Source organism: Gadus chalcogrammus, chromosome 6 (genome assembly GCF_026213295.1).
Source record: "Gadus chalcogrammus isolate NIFS_2021 chromosome 6, NIFS_Gcha_1.0, whole genome shotgun sequence".
Lineage (NCBI taxonomy): Eukaryota > Metazoa > Chordata > Actinopteri > Gadiformes > Gadidae > Gadus > Gadus chalcogrammus.
Genome location: NC_079417.1, coordinates 6,081,855 through 6,100,876, shown reverse-complemented (window position 1 = coordinate 6,100,876; position 19,022 = coordinate 6,081,855). Strand labels below are relative to the sequence as shown.

At 46.2% G+C, this 19,022-nt stretch overlaps 1 protein-coding gene across 1 annotated transcript; it reads left to right on the top strand.

Moving 5' to 3' along the window:
* Positions 1–898: 898 nt before the first annotated feature.
* Positions 899–18,633, top strand: LOC130383733 (olfactomedin-like protein 2A). The gene is made up of 8 exons (XM_056591490.1): positions 899–1,199; positions 8,985–9,248; positions 11,307–11,414; positions 11,654–11,830; positions 12,247–12,487; positions 13,942–14,250; positions 15,137–15,322; positions 16,960–18,633. Exons 1-8 carry the CDS (start codon positions 1,131–1,133, stop codon positions 17,562–17,564), a joined length of 1,959 nt encoding a protein of 652 aa, XP_056447465.1. The 5' UTR covers positions 899–1,130; the 3' UTR covers positions 17,565–18,633.
* The last annotated feature ends 389 nt before the right edge of the window (positions 18,634–19,022 follow it).

The following is a 19,022-nucleotide window of genomic DNA, read 5'->3' as shown; positions in this document are numbered from 1 at the left end:
GAGGGACTGTTTAATTTAGTCCTACGTGTCTCGGAATTAAACATAAAACTCTTATTATAAATCAATTAATTAAAAAATGTAACAATTATGAATATAACCATGAATTCAAAATTTGTAAAAGTTGGAAAGTCGGTCCGCTGTTGAACGGAAAGGCCACAAGGTGTCACTGTCCCACTACAAAGTCCTACCGCTCCGCGCCTGCTGCACCACTCACTGCTCCGCTCTCTCGCTGATCTTCATCGTTATCCGAGACATAATTGGGACATAAGCAGACACTAAAGTTCCACATACTCTGACTCAATTTCATTAATGATAAATATTATTTGTTTTGATTATCACCTCTGTCCTCGCCTTGTTACCCGGCCTCTGGAGCCATTTGCGTTTCAGCATTTTAAGTTATCGTAAGACTAGGCCTATTTGTTTATTATCGTGCATGTTTAAATAAACCTTTTTTTACAGGCACTAAACAAATAAAGTATGTTGTTGTTATTGTTATTTTATTGTTATTGTGTCAATGATAGATAGGCCTATATCACGTTCTTCAATATAAATCCGAGTCTATAGTCAAAATGTGTTATTTATTAAAAAAGGATGAGAGGGTAGGACGATGATGTTGATGATGATGATGATGATGTTGATCATGATGATGATGATGATGATGATGATGATGATGATGATGATGATGATGATGATGATGATGATGATGATGATCTGCTTTACTTATTAAATCAATACAATAGGCCTAAAAAAATAATAATATTTGCGGTTATAATATACAGCGTTTATTATAAACACTGTTCCAAGCAGCCTATTTTCCTCCTCCGGGGTCTTGAGAGGCCGCTCAAAGTTATTTCTATGCTCCTCCCATGTCCGGAGGACCGAGGGGGTCCGGCGGACGACGCAAACATTGCGCACTTTGGGAAGCCGTTGGAGACGACTTGCGCGTTATTGCGCTCTGAGTTGCGCACCGTGCATATACCTTAGTATAGAGAACGTTCCTTGCATGGATATACATGGAGATGATAGTTCAGCGTTAATGTCTTGCCTTATGGATTGAACTTTTGTGTATTTTGCCGTAATTTCGTTGGCAAAGGAATTCTCCAACTTGTGCCTACAAAACGCCCGGAAACATGTGGCGATACACGACTCTGTTGGCTTGTCTTCTGGTTGTGTTGAATGATGTCCACGCTCAGAGCAAGGTAAGCAAAGCAAACACACGTCCCCGGTTCTAGTGATAGAGTTTGATTCTCATTCATCATGTGGGACGCTTTAACGTTTACACCAAGTCTTCCTTTTGCGGAAGGAAGACAGGAGTGGTAATTTCGTTCTGAATCAAGTTCAACTAATGCATGCATAGTGTAACGGTTTATCGACTATTAGTTAAGTCATTTGACAGATGAAGATCAGTATGGCTAGTTGATGACCAGACGGGGAAGACATGACACGCGTGTCCGTGTGCGTCTGCTGTTGTTTGCACAGCTGCCGGACTCCACTAAACCCTCTCTGGTCCGAGACAGGGACATTCCCCGGGAGGATCCTGACCAACCCTAATCTAATCCTGCACCCGAGAGCGAAGAACAACCGACACCCAAAAACTCAGAGACTAGCCTACCGTCCTGACACCGGGGGTTAGATATTGTTTTGGTGATTCTTGGTCACTGTACAAGACAGTGGCTTCGTTTAGCTTCGTTTGGGCCAGTGCGGTCACAGTTGTAGAAGGGCGGTGGTAGGCCTAAGGCGACCAGGGGCGATGATTCTGAGAAAAAAGAGAGGCGCACGGCGGCGTGGGAACATGCGCGTGCACCTGCTCCTTGTTTTGGCTGTAAACAAACTCCTGTAATACCACAAGAGGTCGATTTGAGGACACGATAGCAGCCTGCCAAAACCGCCATCCCAATTTAACTTTTAATTGAATAGGATGTTTCTCTAAAGTCTTATAATATTGTTGTTACTGTCAACGAGTCTGGTTAATTCCAACGAGTGCCCCCCCCCCCCCCCCCCCTCCCCCCACTACGCACACATAAACACACACACACACACACACACACACACACACACACACACACACACACACACACACACACACACACACACACACACACACACACACATACATACATACATACATACATACATACATACATACATACATACATACATACATGCATGCATGCATGCATGCATGCATACATACATACATACATACATACATACATACATGCACACACACACACACACACACACAAACCAATTCACACACGCATTCATTGACACTACAGAATAAAGGCTGATTCTGATATTCCGTCTCAGGTGTGTTTATGTCAGCGTAGTGTGAACAAATGTGAACATGTTGATTCAGTTGATTTTACATCTGGACCACATCGGCACTGGTCAATCTGATCCGTATATGATATTTCTGAGGCAAACATGTGGCATGCAAAACCTTTTGACCAGTGCTCACCACACGCTGCCATTGCTTCTCAGTGCCCAGCGGTTGCAGATGTAGGCGTTGTATAAACTACCTGTCACTGACCCCTGATAGAAGGGGTCTGTTCCCAAGAACCCTCGCAATGCGTCTGGCGGCCGCCCCAGCATCTGCTGAACAACCAGAGCATCTGGATACGAGGGCTGGCCGCCCACACCATTCCAGACGTGGCTGCGGTCGCTTAGCACACTCCAATCATTAAGAGATTGATATGATAGGTTCATAAGGCGTCCAGACCGTTTATGGGCAAATCTGTGTGTAAACAATGTGTGTGTGTGTGTGTGTGTGTGTGTGTGTGTGTGTGTGTGTGTGTGTGTGTGTGTGTGTGTGTGTGTGTGTGTGTGTGTGTGTGTGTGTGTGTGTGTGTCTGTGTATCCATCCGTCCATCCATCTGTCTGTCTGTCTGTCTGTCTGTCTGTCTGTCTGTCTGTCTGTCTGTCTGTCTGTCTGTCTGTCTGTCTGTCTGTCTGTCTGTCTGTCTGTCTGCCAGTCTGTCTGTCTGTCTGTCTGTCTGTCTGTCTGTCTGTCTTTCTGTCTGCCAGTCTATCTGTCTGTCTGTCTGTCAGTCTGTCTGTCTGCCAGTCTATCTGTCTGTCTGTCTGTCTGTCTGTCTGTCTGTCTGTCTGTCTGTCTGTCTGTCTGTCTGTCTGTCTGTCTGTCTGTCTGTCTGCCTGTCTGTCTCTCTGTCTGTCTGCCAGTCTATCTGTCCGTCTGTCTGTGTGTCCGTCTGTCCGGCCCTCCGTTCGTCTGTCCGTCTGTCCTGTGTGTGTATCAGTCTATCCATCCCACTATCAATATATCATTTCACGTTTTCTATCTGTTTGAATGAATTTAAATCCGACAGTGACATTCTGTAACAGCCTGGGATCAGGGGAATGTGGATGTGTACTCCTAAAAGCAACAAGTGCTGCACACACTCAGTATCCCTCTAATTACCACCTGGGTGCCAATGCACAGGCTTGTTTGGTGCCCCGTCCGTCCGTCCGTCTTCTGGTCTCCCGAGGCCCTCATTTCTGTCTTTACCTCCACCCTCCCTAATCCTCTTCCTTAGGAGCTCTGAGGTTAGTTTAGGAATCAGGAGTAGAAATCCGGTGTACAAAACCTAGCTCCAAAATGTCCCATCTGGAGGCCAAGTCTTTTGAGGGACTCGTCTTTTCCTATGCCAACTCCACCACTATATCAGAAACCACCAGCATATGAGCCATCTCTGCTGCTGTTTGTGTATTGGGAAGATACAGGTTTCATACAAGGAATCCAAGCCCTGATCCGAGGCCGAAATGCAAAGGTTATCGTGCACCAAACCAGATGTCTTTGTTGAAATCTCCGCACTGCAGCAGACAGTTACCTGACGACTGGTTTTCGACAGCGGTTCCCTTTTCTTGGCTCATGGACGTAATTTTAGGTCTGAACATTCTTGCGAGCCGAACATTTTTGTGCATCTGCTTCCACACACATAATTTTACTCACAACAAACATCTGCCTGGAATAGCAATGTCCAAGGAAACACATGCTCATCACACCACACCAACTAATAGCAGTTTGCATGCAGCCCTATGAATTCTACTTCATTTTTCAAAAATGCATCATCAAATATAACTCTCAAGTCTGAAATATCCCAGGACCACATCTGAGTAACAGGTGACCTCAGCCGGAGTCTAACAGAACCGGTCCTCTTTCGGTCGGCTTCCAGCAGTTTATCTTATAGAAGGTTCTCTCTAACGTGCACCCAACCCCCCCCCCCCCCCCGTAGAGGGTAAAGGCCCAGTTATGGTTCCACGTCGACGCAACGTAAGGGGGTTTACAGACCCATTAAGTCCTTGTGTACCCTCCCTGCGTCTACTGCAAGGACCGACGTGCCCACTAAAACCTGCCGCAGAACCAAAAAAAGGTTCACGACTGCGTCAAAGCGCCTTCGTGTTTATTGCGTTTTGTGGACGTGGAACCATAACTGAGCTTAGAGATGTGCATGTATGTCTGGCTTACATTGGTCTCAGCCTGAAACTTGACCTTGCCCGTGGGGGGGGGGGGGGCCCAGGGTCATGGTGGAAAGGGGAGCTGGAGCATGTGTTAAGTGTTCTGCTGGCGCTCATTAACCCGGCAGGTTTGATCTCGCTGTCAGTTCTCACGCGGCTTGGCCAGTCGCCATGCCAACGTATGATCCCTGCGCGTGTTCATATGCCGCTGGCCAATTCCATCCATCGAACTGTAATCGGAGGAGGCTCTGGGCGTGTGAGTGTCTGTCCTTTGATTTTCTAACTTACATCCGATCGACTTCGCACTTGCCGGTGCGATGCTGAGGACCCAAATGCAGTAGGACTACCGAGTGTGAAGTTGTTTGGATGAGCGGTTCTCGAGAAAGGCACAAGCAGCAATACAGGTGGCCAAGCAATCGGCCTGTTCCGAACAGTCACGTTTTCAACGGGCGTAGTTTTCAGTAATCATTTGCATGCTAATATCGTAATGTTTATTAATATGTGCTTGTTAAGCACATACTTGTCTTTTAACCTGTGTCTTATTAGGTCTGCGAGTATTAAAAAAAAGGGCTATATCCTAAATAATATTCCGACTATTTAAATGATGAAGACAGTGTACCATTCCACTTGTTTAGCTCGCCCCCATGTGATGAGGACAATGGTACGGTCCTTGTTGACTAAACAGGCCCACGGCACACCGCAAGCTCGGAATGAGGAATTTTTCTCAGGCTCCTGAGGTGCTTCAAGCATCTTATGCTGGCGTTGCCATGGAGACGGGGGGACATGATGGTGGGGGCCAGGGGCTTGGGCCCCATTGGGAAGGGGGACAGAGGGGGGGAGTTGGATCTGCTAATCCTCCGTGTTTTCATTAAGCCGCCCGTCCCGACCTGCTGCCTATTCACTTGACACGGACCGGCGTCGGGCCGTGCCCTGCACTGGGGAGGCTGCCCTGGCATCCGACCCTTGTCAATGACTGTGGGGCGGACTAGAAGTTAATACCCCCCCCCCCCCCCCCCCCCACACCTCTTTAGCTGTATCCCCCCCCCCCCCCCACCCACAACCGCCTCCCTCCCCTTCACTTCGCATTCCTTGACTAATGAGCCAACTACCTTGAGCACACTCACAAATGCACACTCTTTACACACTCAATCTTACAAGCACACACATACACACACGCACGCACACGCAAATACAATCTCAAACACTCTCAAACTCCCACACACACACTCACCCAATCACACGCGCACACACACACACATACACAATGTTGCTAGCGTGATTAGTTTATTGGCATTCAGTCATTCAAGACTTTGTATTTCTTGTACAATTTTTGCTAAATTATTCTTCACCTACATGTAGCATCTGTCATTGGCAGCTGCACATGATAACTATTCAGTTACCTCAGTTAAGGTCAAAACAGAACTAGGCTAACAAAAACTCTCAGATGCTCTCGAAAAGGGTTACTAAAAGTGGAATAGAAAGACCCTTAAGATCCTGAGGCATCTTTGATTGGCTGCCAGTCTTAAATATGCCCATCCTCTTGAAGTAATTTTAAAGGTTCTCACAAATATCATACCACTCTGCGATTGGTCGCCTGGCTCAGAGAAATAAGACAAAGGTTCCCATCCCATCCTTTTTTGCCATATGAGATCGAAAATCTCACTTGGTTGTGCATCTTCTTCCACACACAACTGAACCCAATCAATATCTGCACTTAATATCAATTCCCCAGTGAAAATGCACATCACAACACACTGCATAATTGTAGAGGCTTGCAAATGTGCATTATTATATATATGTGCATTATTATATGTCAGCACTATCCCACAACCTCTTATGCATATTACGTAATGCCAAGGTTGAGTACCACAGGATGAGAGGCAGACAGTAACTGTCTACTTTCCTCCTGATGCTATCCATCCAAACAACCTTCACACTTCACCCGGGATGTACTGTGGTTCAGTGACCTCCACCCGAGAGAAAGCTCTGTTTCATGCTGCAGTATCTCTTCCTTGACCTGGGATGTAAACAGTAGGTCTCTCTATAACACTAACTGCAGTGTCCCTAGCAGCAGGGCTGTACATGTGCTGTTTGAGACGTTACATCAGTTCCGACAGAGTGTTCAGGGAGCTGCTGTCAGACAGGAGGACAGAGGCAGCGGCCGGGCTCCTTGATGTATCTCTGGGAAGATGCATTCCTCTGACAGCCTGAATGCTACCACATGTGGGCCCCCGGTTGAGGCCCCTGGTTCACCGGTACAGGCCCTGGGGATATAAAAAGAGAGAGATGACATGTCTGAAGCCTCCACCCTGAACACCTCTCCCCACCTTCATGCTATCGAACACCTCCCTCCGACGCCTCCACCTTGGCTTGAACACCTCCCTTCGATGCCTCCACCCTGAACAGCTCCCTTCTCCCAGAACACCTCCCTACCTACACCTTCCCCCCCAACTTGAACCCCTCCCTCCATTCCCACCACCCCTGAACACCACCCGAAAATCTCTCTGCGCTGAAATTGACTCATTGCACCATCACTCGTGTCTGGCCTGGGACACGTTCACTTACCGTTTGTTTTTTTAAGAACGGTGGAAGACTTGTACAATCAGTGTCCAAATAATTGATGAGTACAAGTGGTGAGTTGAGGCTCACTGTTTTTTTGTTACCTGGATCAGAGCCATTGGATACACGGCTGGTGGATCGCCTTCCTCTGACTATGATGGCAGCGTATCTGAGAATGTAGAAACGGAGGAACATGATGCACGTTCACTAATTGCAACTCAATGTAGCTGTCGACTGATGAGAAGTGGGGCTGGTCCAGTGAACTGGGGAAACATAGAGTTGCAGGTACGTAATCTTGTATCAAGTAGTCAACTATATTATGACAATGTATTGGGGGAGAAGGCACATAGACTAGGCAGGAAGCCAAGAACTGCAAAGGGGCAGAATCACGCGTACTTTCCTGTTTCGTTACCAGGACATAATCTGCCGAAGGAAACTCATTTGCGCGAGTGTGAGAAGCTTTCGGAAGGGGATTTTAAGAAGTGTATTTCTACACTGGCCAGTCCACATGGTATTGATTTGAAACCTTTCTCGAGATTTCTTTTTACGGCTTACTACTGCTGGCTGTGATCTTGTTTGCCATTGACACGCTTCCAGAAACATGATTGGTCTTAACAGTATGAGTAATATGTGAAACACCCTGTTTACCCAGATTCAAGCCTTTCTGCCAATACTGGTTTGTAAGACTAGCAAAACATTGTTTCAGGATATAAAAATGTGGTTATTTGTGAGGTAGTACTGTTAACAAAACAATCCAACCACCACATAAACTGATCTTGAAATTAAGTTGTCATTTTCTGACACTTTTCCAAGCAATGGTATTCTACAAGCATTAAAAAGGTCTGTTTTATTGCGGTGATTAAACTTGTCATCAATCTCTTTTGATCTAGTTGTTGGTGCAATACCCATCGGGCTTCATGCTTCATGCTCAGGCTTTTGCAGTGATAATCTGGAGGAGTCGGTGAAACATATGTTCACTACAACTGCTCTACTCATGGTGGTCTCCTCATGGCTTCTGTACACAGTGACCACCAATTTACACAAAAATAGACGGTCAACAGGCTTGTTTTTCTATGCTCTCTGGCAGGGCCGTAGGACTGCGGGGACAAAGGGGACAGTTGTGGGGGGGCCCAAGGCAGAGGGGGGGCCCAAGACCAAAAAAAAATAATAAATTTTTTTACCCCTTGGTCAGTCGTCGTCGTCCCCCCCCCGTCAACAATCGTTCCGAACCCCCCCCCCCCCCCCCCCCGTCAACAATCGCTCCGGACTATCCCCCCCCCCCCCCCCGTCAACAATCGCTCCGGACCCCCCCCCCCCGTCAACAAACTGGCGCAGGGGGGCCCATCAGTAGCTATAGTCTAGGGGCCCAGGATTTGGTGCTACGGCCCTGCTCTCTGGTATTAGTGGCCAACTGTTTGCATTGGGTATGAAAGGGCCAAGGATGTATTGAAGGGTTGAATGGAGAGAAGAATAGCAAGATGTTATAGCTCAGACACAAACTACAGTGCAAAACTATAAATGTTTAATCACTGAAGGAACCACATGTGTACGATTGTATCAAAGACACACTCTGAATCCACGCCAGTATGCCTCAACACCCTATTTTCTATCTCTTTTGAGTCTATCTTTTCTTCTATTTATCCTTTCTTCTCTCTTACTCTCTCTTATGCCCCATCTTTGTCCCGTCCTCTCTCACTCCCTAGCTCAATCTCCTTCTCTCCTACTCTCTCTGTCCCCTTACCTCCTATCCTCCCCCCCTTCTCTCACTCCTCCACTCCACTACATACAAATAAAATGATAAAATGTTAAATTGAAACATAACAAAGCATTCTCTCTCTCTCTCTCTCTCTCTCTCTCTCTCTCTCTCTCTCTCTCTCTCTCTCTCTCTCTCTCTCTCTCTCTCTCTCTCTCTCTCTCTCTCTCTCTCCCTCCCTCCCCCCTCTCCCCCTCTCTTGCTCTCCACCCAGATCTTCGGGGACTCTGATCAGGTGCGTATGACGTCGGAGGGCTCCGACTGCCGCTGCAAGTGCATCATGCGTCCGTTGACCCGGGACGCCTGCCAGCGGCTGAAGACAGGCAGAGCGCGCGTGGAGGACTTCTACACCGTGGAGACGGTCAGCTCCGGGTCCGACTGCAAGTGCTCCTGCACGGCCCCGCCCTCCTCGCTCAACCCCTGCGAGAACGAGTGGAAGATGGAGAAGCTGAAGAAACAGGCCCCGGAGCTCCTCAAGGTGAGAGGGGAGGAGGGGGAGCTAAAAGGTTTTGCTACCCCCTACCTGCTCCTTAATGACAGGTTACATCGGAGCTCATTGTAAGTCGCTTCGGATAGGGTTAGGAAGTGGAAATATTAAATTTCAACCTACAACCTACCTTAAGGCTTTTATATAATATCCCTAGCTACTCCTGTATGAGGTGTATCTAAATGAGCTGAATCTTGGTTCACTGAACTTTCGGTCAATTATATTGTGAAAAGTGTATCTATTCCGATCTTCAAATCACTCAAACTTTCCTTTATATTATTATTGGCCAAAAAACAAAGTGCTTGACAAGGTTAACGAGTCGACACAACAAAATCCGACCTTCTATGCCTTCTAGCAGTTATTTAGTAATAGCAGGTTGTCTGGCAAACTCCCCAGCTGGTTGCCTAAACATCTGGTTGTTGCCTTTTTGTCAGAATGAAACATTGACTCATTATTGATCCGTTATTGATCCCTAGGCTCGATGTTGATCAGGTTATGATGCTTTCACTTTACTAACACATGCTAATGCCTAGGGAAGAATGCCCCTGAAGCTAGAGGCTATGCTACAGACTAATGCTAAGACTTTTTTATCATCACCGGCTTCATCATAGTCATAGTCTGTTATGTTTTCTAACAACACTACTACCACGTCTTATATTGGACTTATGAGCCACATATGAGCATACTAATACTATCTCTAATATAGGACTACCAATACGGTTTCTCATAAGATAATGGTATAGGATTTGGTAATCTATAATAATTTATTTGTAGGGACCCATTAACCTATATCCGTCCATCCCCCTTGCACACACACCCACCGACACTTCTCTTAATTAGCCTCTCAAACATGACCTTTGACCCTTGCAATCAATAACCATCTTGCGCTAAGTGCTTAACTACATTAGTACAGGAAGACATAGAGGCAGGACTTCAGGGTAGTGATGGAAGACCTAGCCACAATAAGTGGGGCTGGATAGTAAGTGGTTTATGTGTGTTTAACTCCTAAGCTGAAAGGTTCTTGGTTCAGAGAAACAATCTCTACCTGTAGGGGGACCTGCCCCTTAACGACATCTATCAGATTTATGTTTGGATCAAAGTAAATATTTACTATTTACAAATAGTAAATAGTAAGTGGTGAAAGCAAAGCTGTATCTAACCATGGCAAATTTGTGTTTCCAATGGATTCTCGGGGTGGATACTGAGCCTCCTCCCTATCTTTACGTGGACATTAGGAGGAACACTGTGTTCCACGCGATAAGCCCCAAAGTACATCCAGATGTTTGACCAGACTACAGAGAAACCTTTCATTTCATAAATGAACCCAATAGAAGACACCTCAACCAAGAGTGTAGATAGATAGAGAGTGTGTGAGAAAGTGTGTGTGTGAGAGAGAGAGAGAGAGAGAGAGAGAGAGAGAGAGAGAGAGAGAGAGAGAGAGAGAGAGAGAGAGAGAGAGAGAGAGAGAGAGAGAGAGAGAGAGAGAGAGAGAGAGAGAGAGAGAAGGAAGGAGGGAGAAGGAAGGAGGGAGGGAGGGAGAGAGAGAGAGAGAGAGAGAGACAGACAGACAGACAGACAGACAGACAGGTAAAATGTTCAGTGCTTTATAGAGTTAAGGGTAGATGTTGGAGATGGGGGTGCTGGTATAGTTCTTTCAACCGTTAATTTAATAAGGGTCTGCCTTGCAGAGCAGCGGATGGGGGTCAATACTGTTCATCAAAATAAGTGCGTGAGGATTGGAATTAATGCCAGCGTTGGGTCGATGAGCGTTTGAGGGACTTTACATTTACACCAATTTGTCTGTACGTTCATGTTTGCTGTACATTTTTCAAACGTACGGATTCACATGTTTAATCCTTTTTGTGTTTATATTAACAGATTTTCTATTTTCTATTCTCTCTTATGATTTTTTTTATAATTTATCCGAGCAGAGGAATTATTACAAAAACCCACTCATCCACCAACCATTCGTTGGGGATTAATAAAGTATTCTGAATGTGCGTGTGAACATTGAACGTGCTCTTCTTGTTGTGCTCATGGTATGCTCAGCTCCAGACGATGATTGACGTGCTGGAAGGAACTCTGTACAGCATGGACATGTTGAAGGTCCACTCCTACATCAACAAGGTGGTGACCCAGATGAACACCCTGGAGGAGGTAAGAAGAGTGACAAGAAGAATAACTAAGTTCAGTCAGGAATAAATAAATAATGTATTTTGAATATTTTGAAAAACGGCAACATATAAACCACAGTCTTTCTCATTACTTATTATTTTTTTTATTTTCTGTTGTTCATCATGTTCTTACCCACACATGTCTGTATGAAAAAAATTCTAACTCATGTAACCATAATGCATCCTTCATATATGTGCTTTTTGTGACACGCTGTTTCGCAGACCATCAAGACAAACCTGACACGAGACAACGACTTTGTCCGTGACAGCATGGTGACTCTGACCAATCAGTTCAAGCGGTACGAGAACTACTCCAACGTCATGATCAGCATCAAGAAGGATATCTCCAGCCTGGGACTGCAGCTCCTACAGAAGGACTCCACGGAGAACAGGGAGCAGGTATTTTATCCCACCCAATACCCATCCTGGGAAGCCCACAATAACTGCCTAACTGCCATGTGTTGATGTCTCGTTTAATGTGTTGGCTAAACAGACTAGCCCACAGTCTTGATGGATTCACCCATTACTAATCTTCTATTTTCTGACAACTTTGTCTTACATAAACCTGCACTGACACTTTTCTTCCACAGCTATTTACACCATTAAAACATATCTGAATGAGGAGTTTCTCAAGAATTAAAATCCCATCCCTGAATCCATTCAGGGAATTTTTTCTCTGTAAACTATTTCATTCTGGTCGAGTGTTATTAATGAAGAATACAACTCTGTTTCCACTTCTTGGCAAATAACTTATGAATGCTGTTCTGAATCAAACATCTGATATCTGGATAATAATAAATCCCATATTTCCTCAGGGAACGGCTGAAGAGAAGATCAAGGATGGAAAGGCCAGTCCCAAAAAGTCGGCTAGTCCTAAAGCAGCCAAAGAGAAGCCGGTGAAGCCCAAGAAAGAGCTGTCAAAGCCGGCCAAACCCACCAAGCCAGACCCCGGCTCCAAGGAGAAGGTGCTAGGACACCAGCCCGGGGTGATTCGGGGGATTACCTATTACAAGGCCTCCAAGAGCGACCACGACGACCACGGCACTGCTGGGAGAGGTGAAGCAGAGCCCGTACCAACCCCCTAACTTCCTGCCCGGAATTAACCTATCGTTTGCTTTACCTGCTACTCTGCAATTGTATTAAAAAAATACATTTTAGTTCACATGCCCCACCCACCAACTTCCTTGGAATACAGGAATTACATAGTCGTTCATACTGGATATTAACCGATGAATGTTCGATCACCATTCTTATATTTATTGTTTGAAACCGAGCTGGTCACCTCACTTTAGGGCGAGATGTGCAAAAAATAACTGATCTGTCAATGACTAAATACCTGGAGATAATGAAGAGCCAGTTCTTTTATTTACTAATTCCTGGAGATAATTGCCGAGGCACCAACCGCCACATCCTTGACATGGCTGGGCTTCACCCCTCACACCCAGAAACTCTCTACAGACACCACTTCCTGTCTCCATCCAACGCTCCCCAGTGTTTAGCCACGCCACGTTAGCACCCTTAGCGTGCGGCGTTGGTCAGTCACAGCCTGTGTTCTGCTAGACACTCGCCTGTCTCGTCTAGCCGAGCCTCAGTCCACCCTGGCTGACCTTTTTCCAGACGCGGGGATAAAAAACCTTTTGGGACTTGTTTCCATTATCTCCCTGCCGTACTGAGGCAGGATGGCCCATGCTACGCAGCTGAATCCTCAGAAAACCCTGAGGAATCTATCTCAAGTAAAACTCTTCAGCTAGTAATTAGGTCAATCATTGTTTTTCAGTGATACCTGTCGACCTTCTTTAGTAGCAACAAACCTTTGGTCAGTTCCTAATGATCATGAAATGTTTAATCATTACGCTTTAAGAACTTTGTACACCTGCCTTGAGGTAAATAAATAAGTTACAAAGACATTCCTTCAACTACAGGCTGGTTGCTCTTTTTATTTTACTCAGGGTTGAGCTTATTGTTGTTTGAAAATTGTCTTCCAGTGTTTTTTTTCCTGTTTTCCTTCTCTGTCTCCTCTGCCTTCTCTCCTAGACTTGATACGGGTTGATGGTGCTGTGGAACTTAAAGCTGTGTGCTTTGAGGGGGGGGGGGGGGGGGGAGTGGCTATGTAGAGGGAGTAGAGGCAGGGGGAGAAAGAGAGAGACAGAGGGGGGGGGAAGCTGGCATTCACTCTGGATTGCATAGCAAATAAGTTTCCCTTTGAAGTGGAAGCGGTGGAGGACTGTGAGGCAATGAGGCAGAGCTGGTTTACACAGTGCATGCAGATGTAGTGGAGCTATCAAACACTGCCCTCCATCAGGCGTGGTGGAGTCAGCCCAGGGGAGGGAGACGACGTACCCCTTGAAGAGAATGACGGTGCCACGGAATTCCTCAAGGATCTTGTTCACCTCGGACAAGCCGGGTTTATTTAGAATGAAAACTATCTCCGTAGGCTCTGAGTCTCTGATATCCTTTACTTTGTCTCCCATGACTTGACTCCCTGCTGCTGCTGTGTTTCCATCCTGCAGACCACTCCGCCAAGACCCACAACGTCCACCAAATCAAAGGCAGCCAGTCGGAGGAGATGGAAACAGAGCTGGTCCTGGAGAACCTGGAGATGAACACAGCCCCGCCTGAGGACAGCGATGAAGACCCCACCACCCCCTTCACTACCACCGCCTCCACCACCACCACCACCACTCGAAAGACTACCACCTCCACCACCACCACCATGGTGCCCACCTCCTCTACCCCCAGGATAGAGAGGCCAGCACCGACTATAGTGTTGACACTGGACAACTCGGACAACAACAGCCAGCCACTCCTCCACAGAGCAGGTATAAACGCTTCAGAAACAACCAGAGATGGCTTTAAAGCTGCCCTCTAAACTTTAAAGCAACAGGTGTGATATTAATGTGTACAGCAACTATTTCGTTTTTTTGGAGGCGCATTTATGAAAAGTGACTTACAGTGAAAGTAGATACATGTCATTAAAGAGCTGCTATGATATTTACATGTCTTTGCCATCCAGCTGTGTATTAGCGTTCAATCAATGTCTCCCCATTAAAGCTTTCCTATTAAGGAGGGGAAGCATGTTCATGATGTAAATGGCTCTCAGCATGACTATCAGATTTATTTGGTTGTGGTCCTGCAACAGTAGTCAATTTCTTTTTTTACGATTTTCGATTTGATGTGGATTTGGATGTTTTATTAGTTGCTTCATATATCGTCTCTTTATGGGGGCCAGGTCTAATTAATTTCCCGCTGACCGTAGCTTCAATGCATGCTGTAAATTACATCATTGCTCTATTATCCTCAGGCCGTGTAAGGAGAGAGCTGCCAACTTAACACCAAATCAGCCGCTGGCTTCTCGATGTGTGACTGTGAAATGGGGATGATTTAAAAGACTTAGCAGCGTTAATGGAAAACAGTTGTCTCTCTTACTGCTAGGGAGCTGAGCCTCTTCTTCTTATGTTTATTCGTTATTCCTCTGGGTTCCCAACTGGGAAGATCCTGGAGTGTTCTCATGTCCTTGTGTTCCTCTGGGTTCCTAACAGGGAAGATCCTGGAGTGTTCTCATTTCCGTGTGTTCCTCTTGGTACCCAACAGGGAAGATCCTGGAATGTTCTCATTTCCTTGTGTTCCTCTTGTGTTCTTCTGCGTTCCTACCAGGGAAGATCCTGGAGTGTTCTCATGTCCTTGTGTTCTCTGCATTCCCAACAGGGAAGATCATGGAGTGCGAGGGGACGCTGCAGTCCATCGAAGCCCCGGTGAAGCAGCACTCGTACGGACGCAACGAGGGCGCCTGGATGAAGGACCCGCTCGCCAAGGTTTCCAAGATCTACGTCACCAACTATTACTACGGCAACAACCTCATCGAGTTCCGCAACCTGGAGAATTTCAAACAAGGTGTGTGTATGGATGAGTATTTCATTTTGGGTAGGATTTAATTGGCCCGTATTCCTGTTTTCCCGGTTGTCGTCGTTGACACTGATCCCAGCGGATGACTCAGTGAGCTTCATGAGGCTGATGAGGAGTCTGGAATGCCGGTCTTGGTTGTTTCACAGCTTCCCTGGGTGGGAGAATCAGCTCTTTCAGCAATGTAACTCAACTGGAGAATTGGATTAGGCTCTCTTAAGAGAGCTAAGATCAGCCACTAAAGACTGCGGCCGCGTTGATTGAGATGTGCTTTGACAACGGGCTCTTGAACTGCGGGCCCATCCCGGTGCGTCCTGCAGCGTGTGTTGAGCTCACAGGCCCCTTCAGATGACTGGCTCTCATGCGGAGCGGTCGAGATCCCTGCTGAGGTTGACATGTGCCCTGGCCTTTCCTTTGAACCGGACACAGTGCAGGGGATTAGAAGACTTAGGGATGGGGTGGGAGGGGGGTATGTCTCTCCTGTTTGTGTGTTTTATGCCTCTGCCGGGGGGAGAGAACGTCATTCTCTAAATCCCACTTCCACTTCCTGTCTTTTGGAAGTTTATTAGAGTAGATTGGAATTCCTGACTGGAATTGAATGCATTTGTTTGTTCAGTAATCCCCAAGGATAGCATTCAACATTTTCTGACCAGCTCCAAGTTCCAGGTTTCAAATAGATAATAATTGTAATTGTCTTGAATATTAAAATGACCCTGATAATTTATCGGAGATCAATCAAAATACTGGCTTCTCCAACAACAATGAAGCCAGTTTTTTCTCCTTTACAATTTCCGTTCAGGGTAGTTTATTTTTGTTTTGGCTTATTTGTTATGATTCACTTTCCTCTGAGCATCCCTTGTTCCCAAGACATAAAACCTTTTGGCACAAAAACACAGCTTGCTGTAGCCGTGGAAGGTAGCTAACAAACTGGATCAACTGAGATTGAAGGAGTTTTACCCGCTCTATAACTCGGGTACATCTTGGAGTTGCATTAGAAAGATGGCCTGGGAAACAGACGAATCTGCAAGCTCATGTTTTATTTTCTATGGCATATGTCTCTGGCAGCCCTCCCATTCAGACAGATTTCCGGTAGACCTGGCCCGGGCCGGGCAAATACAAACAGATGATCTAACATGGGGCGGGTTTGATGCGATGACTGTATAGGAGGAGTTTCTTATGGGACCGCAGTTGAGGCATTTTCATAAACAGCCAAGATGGCTGCCGCTGATGTGTTACACGTTCCGTTGCTCTGATTGGTTGTTTGTGTATCCAATTGGGTCCAAATGTTGCATTTTGGACTGCCCCCGTTGGTTCCCCTTGGAAATTTGGTTAGAGGAAGAGGTTCCAAAACTAATATGCAATTGTGAATTGGTCTGGCAATGTCAGGCTATTTCAACGATGGAGACTTAGAGCCCAGAAGGACATCAAGACGGATCAATTTACAGTGTAGAACTCATCATCACTTGTCATTGTCGGTGGAGACTGTTCTCCAATATTGTGAAATTGGGGCCGCAGGGTATATTTGTAACCCTCTCTGTGAATGTTATGTTTTTGCAGTTATGTTTTTTATTTGATAGTCTTAATTCGCTACGTGTGCGACCATGACGACGTTCTGTATCATGTGCCAGGTCGCTGGAGCAACCTCTACAAGCTGCCCTACAACTGGATCGGCACGGGCCACGTGGTCTACAACGGCGCCTTCTACTACAACCGGGCGTTCACCAAGAACATCATCAAGTACGACCTGCGCATGCGCTACGTGTCGGCCTGGACCCTGCTCCACGACGTGGTCTACGAGGACACCACCCCCTGGAAGTGGAGGGGCCACTCGGACATCGACTTTGCGGTGGACGAAAGCGGGCTGTGGGTCATCTACCCGGCCATGGACTACGACTACTACCAGCACGAGGTGATCATGATCAGCCGGCTGGACCCCGGCGACCTTTCAGTCAAGAAGGAGACCACTTGGCGGACGGGGCTGAAGAGGAACTCGTACGGGAACTGCTTCATCATCTGTGGCGTACTCTACGCCGTGGACACGTACAACCAGAAGAACGGCGAGGTGAGCTACGCCTACGACACCCACACCAGCACAGAGGCCGTGCCGCATCTGCCCTTCGTCAACGAGTACGCCTACACCACGCAGATCGACTATAACCCCAAGGAGAGGCTGCTGTATGCCTGGGACAATGGCCACCAGCTCACGTACCGCGTGGCCTTTGTGGACGAGTGATGAGAGACGATTCGTGGCTCCTGGGTGTTCAGTATCGGGGACCTGCCATCTCGTGAGGCTTTTCAGTAGGAGATATAAAGGGGTTCACGTCCTTTTTGGACAACCTAGCTAAGCAGCTATTCTGGGATGAGATGGACGAAGGAAGGACAGATCTACATAGCATTTTTCACACAACTACTAGGCCTACTCGCTTGTTTGGTGGTTTACCTGCATAACAGGAAAGAAAGTGTCAATTTTTTTAACACAAACCTTGCAAAGCTAGTGAGTGGAAAGGCACAGAATTATTAAGGATGTTGTTTACACATTTCTGAGCTATCATCAGGTATATTTGGACATGGGACACAAATCATAAACGCTCTGCCGGTGTAGTTTCAGTAAACCCTCCACATGTTCCATGAAGCACTTTCCAGAAGTCCAATGTTTTTATCTCAAGTTACAGCCTGACAATTTATCATTGTTGTCGTTTTGAAGGATGTGTTGAATATATTCTATGAAGATAAAGCATCCATGTCTGTTAAATTCTGCCTGTATGACAGATTTTTATTTTTCTGTTTTTTAAAAAATGTATATGGTGTGTCTTTACAAAAGCCTGTGTTGCTGTTGCTGTTCATGTATTTTCATAACCACGATTATGGTCGTAATAACTATTGAAGAATAGAGGTACCTTCCCCTCAATGGAAGAAACAAATGATAATCTAAGATATCTAAATCATCAATATTACTGTACTGTACTGCCATGTGGAAAACTGTACTGTAGTCCTGTACTATACTGCCATTTTGAAGACCCTAGATTGCAAATGTCCTCAACTCTATAAAAAATGCTTAACAGACTGGCCGTATAAAAATCTTTTTAACGAGATTAGTTCAATGTGGTAAAATGATGATCCAATGCCTCCATTACTGTATTTGACACATTCAGCCTAATGTCTTGTTCCCTTCTGGCCATTTGTAATGTTTAATCGAAAAAGGACATGCCAAATACATTAACTGTGTTCACTTACAGTGTTGCGAAGCTGTCTCTGTTTTTCTTCTCTGTTTCTTTTTTGAGGTCTTAAAAAAAAAATAGGACCAAATGCTTGTGTCACCCCACTCATTTCTGTTCTAAACGGCTGTTGTTGGACCTCAAACTCCTCTCCCTCTGACCCGGCAGACCCAGGGGATAGCACAACATTTGTCCGGAGTTAAAGTGAAAGCTGCGTGACTGAGTGTGAATACCCGCTCTCAGGATCTGTGTTTGCTTTGGGGTTAGGGGTCATCGTGCTCCACTTGATCTGCTGCCCGAATTGCACACAAAAAAAATAGCATTGGAAGGTTCACGTAATAATGGCACCGCGGATACATTTCTGGGAGATGCCTTGAACTGGAACTAGAACTCTTGAATCATGCAATCCTTGAAACCATGAGCTAGGTGTGGTCCCTGCATGTGGTCTTCATTAACAGCCCCCAAGATCCCCCTCC

What these genes read in the sequence shown, in the direction of transcription:
- LOC130383733 (XM_056591490.1), top strand. Translation starts at nt 1,131, where the DNA reads ATGTGGCGATACACGACTCTGTTGGCTTGTCTTCTGGTTGTGTTGAAT. An exon ending in AGGCCCCGGAGCTCCTCAAG is followed by an intron (nt 9,249 to 11,306) that starts GTGAGAGGGGAG and finishes TGGTATGCTCAG; the next exon opens with CTCCAGACGATGATTGACGT. An exon ending in GCCACTCCTCCACAGAGCAG is followed by an intron (nt 14,251 to 15,136) that starts GTATAAACGCTT and finishes CATTCCCAACAG; the next exon opens with GGAAGATCATGGAGTGCGAG.